The sequence below is a fragment of the Salvelinus sp. IW2-2015 genome, unplaced genomic scaffold, assembly GCF_002910315.2.
Source record: "Salvelinus sp. IW2-2015 unplaced genomic scaffold, ASM291031v2 Un_scaffold1051, whole genome shotgun sequence".
Taxonomy (NCBI): Eukaryota; Metazoa; Chordata; class Actinopteri; order Salmoniformes; family Salmonidae; genus Salvelinus; species Salvelinus sp. IW2-2015.
In genome coordinates, this window is record NW_019942705.1 from 341743 (window position 1) to 353192 (window position 11450).

Below are 11450 nucleotides of genomic sequence, written 5' to 3' on the forward strand. Positions count from 1 at the left end.
GAATGAGTAGGTGTGTCCAAACTGCTGACTGGTACTGTACATCATTGGTTACTACGATAAGGTTATCACACATAGTCATGTTATGATGGAGATAAGTCTATGATTGGATACATTGCAACACCAACAAGCCATCTTGTGATATACAGTATGAGATATACAGATTGGTCAGTGCTATCCGGGATCTTTGGGACATTCCTACCCTAAACCCTAACCTTAATCACAAAGGATTAATTACCCTAACCTTAACCATAGCCCTTACATTTACATTTACATTTAAGTCATTTAGCTGACGCTCTTATCCAGAGCGACTTACAAATTGGAAAGTTCATACATATTCATCCTGGTCCCCCCGTGGGGAATGAACCCACAACCCTGGCGTTGCAAGCGCCATGCTCTACCAACTGAGCCACACGGGACCCTTACCACACGGGACCCTTACTTATCCCTAACCAACGTCAATGGTGTTTGGCGACGTCCCAATGATCCCGTATAGCACGGACCGATACAGATTATAACCTCTTCTGATGATGTGATTTCAGTAATTGTGGTGGAAGATAAGATTGATCATCACCCCTTTCAAATGAAACATAAAAAAACGCATTATCAGACCTTTTGTATTTACCAATGCATACCCTGGTAGAATACATTTTTAAAAATGACTTCACCTCTATGACACTAGGAGTAAAATCATGAAGGGGTATGAAGGAACATGAAAAAGGAAGGAGTATGCTTGCATTGGCAAAATAATAATTGAACATTATAACTTGAGAAAATGTAGAAAATATCAACAAATGTTTGTTAAAAAAAATTGAAAAGCAAGATAGGAACAAGCTAGGTATCATATCTTTTTCCCATTTATAGATATTCATAATTCACTTTTGTAGCCTTCTTGAGAAAACATAATTTCGGTATTTTTATTTTTTGCAATTCGGCAATAATTGCAAACTTCAGTTCAGAGTGCAATGACTCAATGTATATACAAATCCCTTTGCCTGTTCAGGTCTACTGTACTGGAAGAACAGTCACCACGTGACTTCAGCACTGGGCCTTCGGTCTGTTTTCAGTAGTCGGAGAGGAAGAAAAATGGCGGCTGCGACCGATCAGAAGCGGGACGCCAACTATTCGTTTTGAGCTTTCTCACGTAAACCGAGACCGGGGCTTTACGGGACTACTTCTTTGGAATCTACGCAAATCAAGCTTTCTGGCGGTACCCGTTTTTCTKGKTTCTGTGAAGGCTAAATAAACGCAGAAATTGAAATWGAAAATAATAGCTTTTATATATAATGAGGGGGAAAAGAGGCAGGCCGCCCAAAACCCTGCGGATGCAGGAGCCTTCATCCGAGCCGGAGCGTGGCTTGAGACCCAGGAGGGAGTTGAGGGCAAAGGGGAGAGGTAGTGCCGAGGTCGATTTTGAGAGTCCCAAGAGGGGAAATAACTCTTCGTCTAGGCAGAAGGAAAGTGGGATCATCTCGCGGTAGGGGAAGAGGCAGAGGTTGTGGTGGCAGAGGTACTAGCGGCAGACGTCAATCGCTAGATCTGTGGTTTATGAGATCATGAAAGTGATGAAGATGATGATGCTGTAGTTTGAGATCTGAGGAGGACGAGTTTGATAGAGGAGAGACGATAAACAGACGAGAAAAGAGCCTCAACGAGGAGTCAGACCGCTTGAGAAATACTCGAGGAGGATGATGATGCCAGCTACTGTACTGAAAGCAGCTTTCGGATCAGAGCACTCATGGCAGCACTCCGGGTAAAAACCGCAATATTGATCAAGCTGCTTAGAGAATTAGAAAACAATTATATTGTAACTAATTATAATTTGTCTGGGCGTATTTCATTGGCATTGTTCTTATAGTGCAGGAAGCGTTATGGTTCAAAATGGAGAATGCACTGACTGTGTATAAAAACAGGCCTAGTTTGAGTTCAAAATTGTTGATGATGGAATGAAAGCTTTGCATTTAACTTAGCGATCTAGGCAGTGCACGAGAGCCGAATTGCACATTTTTGAATTCTGAAACATCTTTAACTAACAGTATTGTGCAAGATGTTATTATAATTGTGTTTGCTAGTTTTGGATCTGACTTGGCTATTGCAATAGCTAGGTAGTTATAACATACCTTATCTAACGTTAGCAAGCTAGGCTAACAAGCTAATGCCTGAACCTGCTAAACAGCTGTGAATGCAGATTTATCATTTAGAAAACAACTAAAATGACCAACAACATTATATTAACATTCCAGAGTGAGTAACATACACTAATAACTGGAGTGTTTCGTATTATAAAACAACACTTGATGATGCATAATTTCCTTGCAGGGGAATAGCTACTTAGCATGTCTAGCTAGTTAAATACTTTGTCAAATGTGTCTAGAAATTAATGAGACTTAATTAACTTGGGGTTTTTCTTTAACCTACTCTTACTTATCATTAGCTTCTTATATACAGCATAGGTCTATTTTCACAGCTGAGAAGCAGATGAGTTCTTCAAGCTAGCTAGTTAGCAATGTCATGGGCTTGTGCTCTTGTCCAGGAGCACCCAGCTAGCTTGCTAGTAATCCACATCAGCTCGAGCTAATGACAGGACAGGGTACCATGTGGCCCATTGTTTTGAAAATAAGCGCCCTCAATTTCACCAGTTGTAACTATGTGAGGAATAATTTTCAGTGATGCAGCACAATAATGTTTTTACATTCCCCAAAATACATAATGAAATTATTAATTTCAATGTTAAATTAATATCTGTACTATTTAATATCCATAATATGTTATAAACTTTGGAAATTAAATGCAAAAGTTATTTTTGTTTCAACACACTTTTGATGCACATTTTCTTACACAATAGATATAAGTAACTATTTAGATTATATTAAAGTTCATTATTATTTGTGGAAAGTATMATTTGAAAGATACTGGCAAACAATGTAAGAAAGATACAAAACATATCTGTAGAATAGCAGAAAAGTAATGGTTATGTTGCTGTTGCAAAACGTTATCACAGTGTTTGGATTAGACCCATTTTAAGAAGTAATTTTTTACATTGAAGGGAATGTCCATTGTGTWAAATTGYTGTTCTTGACTTTCTCAATTGCAATAATATAACCCCTCTCAATTTTCTTGGTTCCTGGGTTTAATACCCTTGCCAACTTTGAGTTGGTGTAGTGTTTCGCCAATTCCAAGACTTGATTTGTTTTAAAGCGGACCTGGCACCAATATAAAGAATCAAACATATTTCTGTGGCAGTAGATTTCAGAGACACTTGCGAACTCTCCTTTTACATGGCCAAGGCTAACATTTGTTTGCTTGTGTAAATTCTGTCCTCAACTTGTTTCTTTGAATTTTCATTAATCTATGATTTAAGCCCTTGAGACAATGTAATTCTGCTTTGTCTGGGTTTTATGCATGATTTACGGAATGCAATTTCAGTTTTAGTCTTTAAATCACATGGATTATGGCACTCACTGCTCTCTCTCTCGATCTGGCAGGGCGGAAGAGGACGCGGGTGCACTGCCCTCGCTCGCCCATCTTTGAAGAAAAGGAGATCCCTCCTCTGGAGCTGCCCAGAACCTCTGAGGACCTCATGGTGCCCAGCGAGGAACTGCTCAACGTGTCCTCCATCTACGAGGTCCTGCGCAACTTCAGCACGGTGCTGCGTCTCTCTCCCTTCCGCTTTGAGGACTTCTGTGCTGCGCTGGTAGGCCAGGAGCAGTGCACGCTGATGGCAGAGACCCACACAGCCCTACTGAAGGCCATCCTGCGTGAGGAAGACACCTCCAACACCACGTTCGGTCCTGCTGACCTCAAGGACAGCGTCAACTCCACCCTCTACTTCATTGATGGTATGACGTGGCCCGAGGTGGTCCGTGCCTACTGCGAGAGCGACCAGGAGTACCAYCATGTCCTGYCCTACCAGGAGGTGGAGGACTACCCCTACGGCCCTCTGGACAGTAAGATCAAGGTGCTGCAGTTCTTGGTGGATCAGTTCCTCACCACCAACATCGCCCGYGAGGAGTTGATGTCAGAGGGGGTGGTGCAGTATGATGACCACTGCAGGGTGTGCCACAGRTTGGGGGACCTGYTGTGCTGTGAGACCTGCTCTGCMGTCTACCAYCTGGAGTGTGTGAAGCCGCCGCTGGTGGAGGTGCCGGAGGACGAATGGCAGTGTGAGATCTGCGTGGCACACAAGGTGCCCGGGGTCACAGACTGTGTGACAGAGATGCAGAAGAGCAAACCCTACATCCGCCAGGAGCCCATCGGCTACGACCGCCACCGGAGGCAATACTGGTTCCTAAACCGAAGGATAATTGTGTAAGTAATTACTGGCCCCCACCCCACTTCTGTTGTTGTGACTTCATCAATATTATGCACCATCTCAATACCATACTGAGTGATCTCACCTGAGTGATACATTGTGTTTTGTGATGTAGTCAGAGAGTGGTTGTATGTCCTTGAGGTTCTTGAAAACAAGTTAATCGATTGCCTTCAGAATTACTTAGTTGTTTTTTCCCGTGCTGAATTGCTTGGTATAACATCAGTCATATCTTGTGGATAGAATAATACACATTTTGTTGCTGAACACTATGTATACACAGATTGCCTGAGAGGGCTGATTTCAACATGGAACATTTACTGCGTGTGAAAAATGTAGCTGATTTTCAACGATGACTCAATCTGAAGAGTGGGATCTATCTGACAAGCTGTGTCCCAGAGGGATCATTAGTGGCGGTTTGAGACATCAGCCAGCGCAGCGAGGGTGCTGSGATTGTTAATTGTGCCCTTAGTTAGGGTGAAACTCCTGTGCTGTGATGCCATAGCCCCCCTGAGAGTTTACTGAACTGCTGCTGGAGTATCCACTTGTTCATCATGTTGCCTCCTCCATTTGAACATGTCTTTACAATTGCTTGTAATTGGTCTCTCTTGCGAGAGRCAAATAAAAAGGAATAAGGGGGCTGAAAAACAACATGCGTTCGAATGGAATTTAAGCTTATTGCCAATTTGCATTCAGTGTTGATTTTCCTTTGAAGTTAAGATATCTTTCTGTCCCGGTTAACGATGCCTCATGCAGCATTATATGCCAATGATGGCATCTCATGATCTATTCATTAAGATCCTTGAACCTGTTTTTATAAACAAACTAATTGTCAATTATATTCCATCTTATTTGTCACAACTATAATAATGGTTGTTGGCCTGTTATTCCAGTGAGGARGACGGGGAGCATGAGAAGAAGAAGATCTGGTACTACAGCACAAAGGTCCAGCTGGGAGGGCTGATAGAGTGTCTAGACAAGGAGTACTGGGAAAACGACCTGTGTGCTGTCCTCGAGGAGATGAGAGAGGAGGTGCACACTCACATGGACATCACTGAGGACCTCACCAACAAGGCCCGCGGCAACAATAAGGCCTTCCTCACGGCAGCCAACGGTAAGGATAGACAGCCACCTGCTGGACGCTCTGAATCACTGTCTGTCACACTGAAGCATTTTTAGCTGGTCCATGGCTTCTATGCATTGTCAATATAGAAATGTCAATGATGACCCCTAGGCTACATGTTGTGCGATTCCAATACATTTCTGGTGAGGAGAGTACATTCTCCCTTGTGCTGAAGTATGATTAGGATGGTTGATCTATTAGAACTGTCAGAGGGCCACAGGTAGCCTAGCGGTTAGAGCGCTGGATCAGTAACCGAAAGGTCGCTGGTTCAAGTACCCGAGACGATAAGGTGAAAAATCTGTCTGTGCTCTTGAGCAAGGCACTTAACCCTCATTTGCTCCAGGGGTGCTGTACTACTATGGCTGACCCTGTAAAACAACACATTTCACTGCACCTGTCCAGTGTATGTGACAATAAAAAAGCATCAAACATCATAGATGTTGCTATTCCCCTTTCTCTCTCAGCCTTTTTACTTATCATGCAAACAGCGTTTTTCTTATTTCTATCGAAGGGAGAAGGTTGATTTTAAACCGGTGTTGGTTTCTCTGTGTGGCTATTCTACTCCTCCTTGTTTGTTATAGAGCCTTCCATTGTTTGTGCATTTCCTGACCACTAGATCTCATAGTTTACACAAACCAAGCTTTATATGGTAAGCTTGCTTGGTTCTAGTTGTACTGTTTTGGGATCAGTCTCCTCAATTGTTAGACAATGAGGACTTTCTTTGACAGATATTCCAAAGACAAGGTAGATTTTCTTTAAAGTCAATGCAGAGTCTTTTCTCTCCTGTCCAGTTCCACCTGTACCATCTGTAGTGATGAATGGGCCTTGCTGGTATTTTATCCTCTTCAGAAGCCCACTGCTTCATCCTCCCTCTGTGTTGACTCCTTTATCTCCCCCTATGAAAACCTCAGTTATGCACTGTTGGCAGGTGGGGAATGGAGATTGATTTCATTTTTCGTCTTCTCCTGTGACCCAGGATACTTTCACAGGCATAATGCTTTCTGCTGGCAGTCCACATCTTTTTTTGTTAGATCTAAGATTGGAATCTCTCTGTCTGCCTTTTATRGGGAGAGATTTTATACCATATCATCATAGAACACATTATTGATCCACCACTCTCTTGCTTTTAGTGCTCAGACAGCAGTTTCATTAACGTCATCTCCGGAGCGTTGACCCACTGTTGCGTTTCAGGGAACAATAGTAGAGACAGCAAATCAGGAGTGACTCACTGACATGGGTTCTAATGAGTTGTTCTTGGTTTTAGCTGCCAATGGCTAACTATTTTGGTATTCAACTGTGCTGGTGATCATACGTGTTGTGACTTGGTTATTATTACCGGTCACAATCCGTTTCCACTCATTCTTCACACAGTCTCAAGTAGTGCTAGAAGGTGTATTAGCAATCTGCAAGATTGATATGTTTGTGTGGTTGTTCTCTGAAGGTGAGTGACTGCTTCTATGAGAACTAGGATGGAAGGGGTTAACCTAGTGACAGGATGATCTTGACACTGTTACAAGCATTATACATAAGCCTGTTACTTTCCAATTGCAATTTTACCAGCTAGTTTTATATTGTTTCAAAATGTGTAGGAGAGCAAGTTTGGAAAGCAATTATGGTTTGACTCCATTATATATTGTATGCCATCCTGTAATATAAAGGCATCATTTCACAACAAACAGGCTAGGGCTAGTGAGCCAAACAACTCCATTCCATTTCTTATTGTCTAGATAGCTTCTCTGGTTGGGAATTAGCTACTTGACACATCCCCTTGTATTTTTAGTTGTTGTATTTTACCCCTTTTTTCTCCCCAATATCGATCTTGTTCATCGCTGCAACTCCCCAACAGGCTTGGGGGGCAAAGGTCGAATCATGCGTCCTCCGAAACATGTTCCGTCAAATCGCGTTCTTTAACACCCGCCCGCTTAACCGGAAGCCAGCCGCACCAATGTGTCGGAGGAAACACTGTTCACCTGACGACAGGGGTCAGCCTGCAGGCACCCGGCCGCGCCACAAGGAGTTGCTAGAGCGCGATGAGTCTACAACATGTTCGACCTACTGATTTACATAATAATGTGGTAAACAACATGTGACCTACTGATTTACATAATAATGTGGTAAACAAAACATGCGAAACCTACTGATTTACATAATAATGTGGTAAACAACATGTAGACCTACTGATTTACATAATAATGTGGTAAACAACATGTAGACCTACTGATTTACATAATAATGTGGTAAACAACATTTAGACTTACTGATTTACATAATAATGTGGTAAACAACACTGTAGGACCTACTGATTTACATAATAATGTGGTAAACAACATGTCGACCTACTGATTTACATAATAATGTGGTAAACAGCATGTCGACCTACTGATTTACATAATAATGTGGTAAACAACATGTAGACCTACTGATTTACACATAAAGTTGAAACGTAGTTTCTGGTCTAACAGACCTAGCATGGTGTGTGGGTGTTGGCCATTTGCTTATCAGCTGTGTTGTTGTTTGTGTAGATGAGATCCTGGAGCGTGTGCACGGCAGGCAGGAACGGCGAGCAGCGGAGCAGGCAGAGAAGGCCACTACAGACACCACCAAGATAGAGGAAGAGACCCCCACACACTGCTCTCCACTACCAGACCACAGAGAGCTCCAAGACCCCGAGTCTAAGGAGGAGGCAAGCTCACAAGGGAAGACTGGAGTTGCTCTTCTATGTGAGTCGTGTATTGCCTATGAAGTCCTTTTCTGGATGCATCTTTCATGTAGCCTTTTGAGGATGGCTACGTCTTTTTGTTGATCTGGTGAGGCGGTTGTGTGTTAAAGATCCAGAGTGAGTCTTGTATGTTTCACAGCAGCTGCAGCTCCCCCTGCTGGAGAAGAGAACACCACCGTCCACCCCCCTAAGCCTGGCTCGTCTACCCAGGACGGCACTCTCCCTAAACATGAACCCCCTAAGCCTGCTGAGGTGTCCTGCTCGGCCGCCTTTGAGAGCAGGGAGAGTGGGGAGGYCTCCATGGAGCCTGAGCAGGAGAGGCCAGGTACATGATGGAGAAAGTGCCCAGCAATCCGCATTTCTCCTCCCAGCCTCTCCTCCTTATCACACCTTGCTGTGGCTGTGCATGTGTGCATCCATCATCATCGGTCTCGTGCTCTGGCTGTCTCAAAGCATCTTCCATACTGTAGTTGTGATGTGATTGCTGTCACAGGGTGCATTGCTTTGGTGTCACTGYTACAGGCTTTTTGCTGCTGCTTCTTGGCTAGATGATAATCTTCATGYTGGTTGGCTGCTCCTCAATGTGATCATTTGTTGATTTGAWTATTGGCTGTGTTTGGTAGAAAGTCTACGAAAGAGTGCTTCTTGGACCATTAAAGCTAAATCATAGCTTCCTTTGAGGATGAGAGTGTCTTGAATGGCTGCAACACGGTTACACAGTATGCCTTTCTGGTTATCTACTGTCTACTAATTCAATACATGGATTACTAACAGAGTGAGTGGACTCTGTTGGGCAGCCTTCACTTAGTCGCCCAGTTCAGAGTAATGAGTGTAACAGAGGGGGCTCTACTCTGCCACAGTACTGCTCACCTCAGTATCACTCATTAAACTGACCGGTGTTGCTGACTTACTGAGATCATTATCCTTCAGGAATAAAMATATTTTGTCTTAAGTATTTTCTTACTCCTTAAAGCACTCTGCTTTTCAMATCTGCTTATGTAATGTTTAAATAGCTCATTATTGTATCCCTTTATTTCTGTGGTTTTCTTTTCCAAGAATTTGTCTTTCATCCATCTTCATATGATTGAGATCTGCCTGGTTATTTTCTTCCTTCAACAGATGCATTGTGCCTTTTTGCGGGATCTTGTGCTCTTGCCATCCATTTTGTGTTCCATTGTCTTGTGTAGTGTTCAGCATGCAAGGCTGAACAGTGCTCAGGACGCTGTAAGTGTAGCCAGTTGTTATTCTAGTCACCTTGTTCATTGCTTACATGTTCTATTTTCTCAATGCATTCATTGTGTTAGCCGGATCCTGATGCGGTGCATTGTCTGGTCCACACACTGTGAACTTGTTCTCAGATAATGGCGTTTTGGCAGCAGCATCCCTGGCAGGCAGCGCCCACCATGCTAAGTCTGTCACAACCAGCCTCTTATTCTCACCCCAATTCATCGGGGAAATTGGCCTCCGTTCCTTTAGGGGAAACAAAAGGCTGGCTGCCTGCCTGAACCTTCCACCTGCTACCTCAGTGCAGTATATACAGCAGGGCCATTTTAACCCACAGCTCAGATACACAATATCTTTCTTAATTTGGTTCTGCAGCYGCSTTTTGCACTGCTTGTGTTGTGTTGCACTGTGTTTTTTAGCCTTATCTGTCAGCCTGGACTGCTGAAGTGCAAATTCTTGCTCAGACTCACTGATTAAGCATTTCCCTGGTGTTATGCTAATTGTGCATTATCATTAACGAACAGGTGAGGCAGGGAAGGCATCAAGCCAAAAGCATTCTGTTTTTTACAATTGTTGTGGATTACAGGTTTTACTTTTTAAGTAGTTAATCCGTGTTTGCTCTGCATTGCCGTCATCATTTGCAATACTTTGTCAGTATAGACAGCTAGTGCCTGGTGCTGGTCTTGACGCATGTTTTCACACAAAGGGAGCCTAAGGGGTTTGTGCTGCTCAGCTTCTCACTGTTCAATCCTCTCCTCCTCCCCAGATGATAAGCCTGTAGACTCAGAGTCCCGTGGAGAGGAGGACCCCTCTGCCCAGTGCCAGCCTACTCCTGCACCACAACACCCTGGAGACGAGAACAGCAACAGCAGCCACGTCTCAGCGCCTGGGGTCCTCAGGAGGCCTGAAGAGCCAAACCTCGCTGACAGGTCCTCTCAGTCCTCCATCACCAGCCAGGACGACACGGGTACGCAGTTGCCATACCATCCATACACTCAGGCCTCTGGAGGCACTCTGTTACTGATGCATGCCCTGACTCATTCAACTTYCAAGGGCCTTGACTACCAAGTGACATTAGAGATACTGTTTGTATCATTGAACATTGCCTCCGCTGTGCTGGTTTATGGCCCAATTAATCATGAATCCTTTATTCATGATTGACTTCTCTATTTTAATTCATCATCACTGATCTTAATGATGTGTTCTGTTGCTCGCAGGTGAAGGCAATGAGATTGGGAATGGTGAGGGGTCAGCGTCTGGATGGACTAACAATCGCATAGTGACTCGTCTGCGTAACCCGGACAGCAAGCTGAGCCAGCAAAAGACCCAGGGAGATGGCAGCCCTACACCCAGGGACAGCAAGGAGGTGAGACACCAACCAGACACTGTGTTAACCTTCTGTCGTCTCTCTGGAATTTCACCCACAGCCTAGTCTAGGCTGTTGACAATGTTGACAGATGCCTAGGCAGCCTTAGCAGGATTAAATGGATTGTCCTGTTATATTTTCAATCATCTAGACTGAAATCCAGTCCTCTTCCACATCGACTCACTTTATTACACAATGTTACACAATTCTCCCAATTGCCAAATCCCTATGGAAACGATGTCTCTCTTCTTAGCTGTGTCTCTATTCAGCTCAGTATATATATCCCCCTGTGTGTGTCTCCATTAGACATCTCCTCCCAGCTCTGAGAGTGAAGTGGCTCGTCTGGGTACTGTGAGGAAAGACTTGTCGGTGAAGGGCAACCTGAACAACTTCTTCAAGCTGGGCCAGGAGGGCAAGTTCCGAGTCTACCACAACCAGTTCAGCACCAACACACTGGGCCTCAACAAGCACCAGCATCGTGAGGACCACGACAAGCGCCGCCACCTGTCCCATAAGTTCAGCCTAACACCCGCCGGGGATTTCAAGTGGAACGGCTCCATCCACGGCTCCAAGGTGCTGACCATATCCACCCTGCGGCTCACCATCATCCAGCTGGAGACCAATGTCCCCGCCCCCTTCCTGCACCCAAACTGGGCCTCGCACAGGTACGCTCCAGAACAGACTACTTACTCTGGCATAGGAAAATGGGGTT

The 11450-nt window shown here is 44.2% G+C and overlaps 1 protein-coding gene across 1 annotated transcript in view; it reads left to right on the forward strand.

Annotated features, from left to right (window-relative positions):
* Positions 1 to 1031: 1031 nt before the first annotated feature.
* The window catches only part of LOC112069571 (nucleosome-remodeling factor subunit BPTF-like), a gene marked incomplete at its 3' end in the record, with an annotated part of 24083 nt that continues 13664 nt past the window's right edge, over positions 1032 to 11450 (forward strand). The window contains 14 exon segments of the mRNA XM_070438590.1: positions 1032 to 1444; positions 1446 to 1519; positions 1522 to 1545; positions 1548 to 1577; positions 1580 to 1667; positions 1669 to 1721; positions 1724 to 1750; positions 3483 to 4305; positions 5200 to 5420; positions 7952 to 8149; positions 8288 to 8473; positions 10139 to 10339; positions 10590 to 10738; positions 11045 to 11403. Of these exon segments, the coding sequence (XP_070294691.1) occupies positions 1284 to 1444; positions 1446 to 1519; positions 1522 to 1545; positions 1548 to 1577; positions 1580 to 1667; positions 1669 to 1721; positions 1724 to 1750; positions 3483 to 4305; positions 5200 to 5420; positions 7952 to 8149; positions 8288 to 8473; positions 10139 to 10339; positions 10590 to 10738; positions 11045 to 11403 (2594 nt within the window).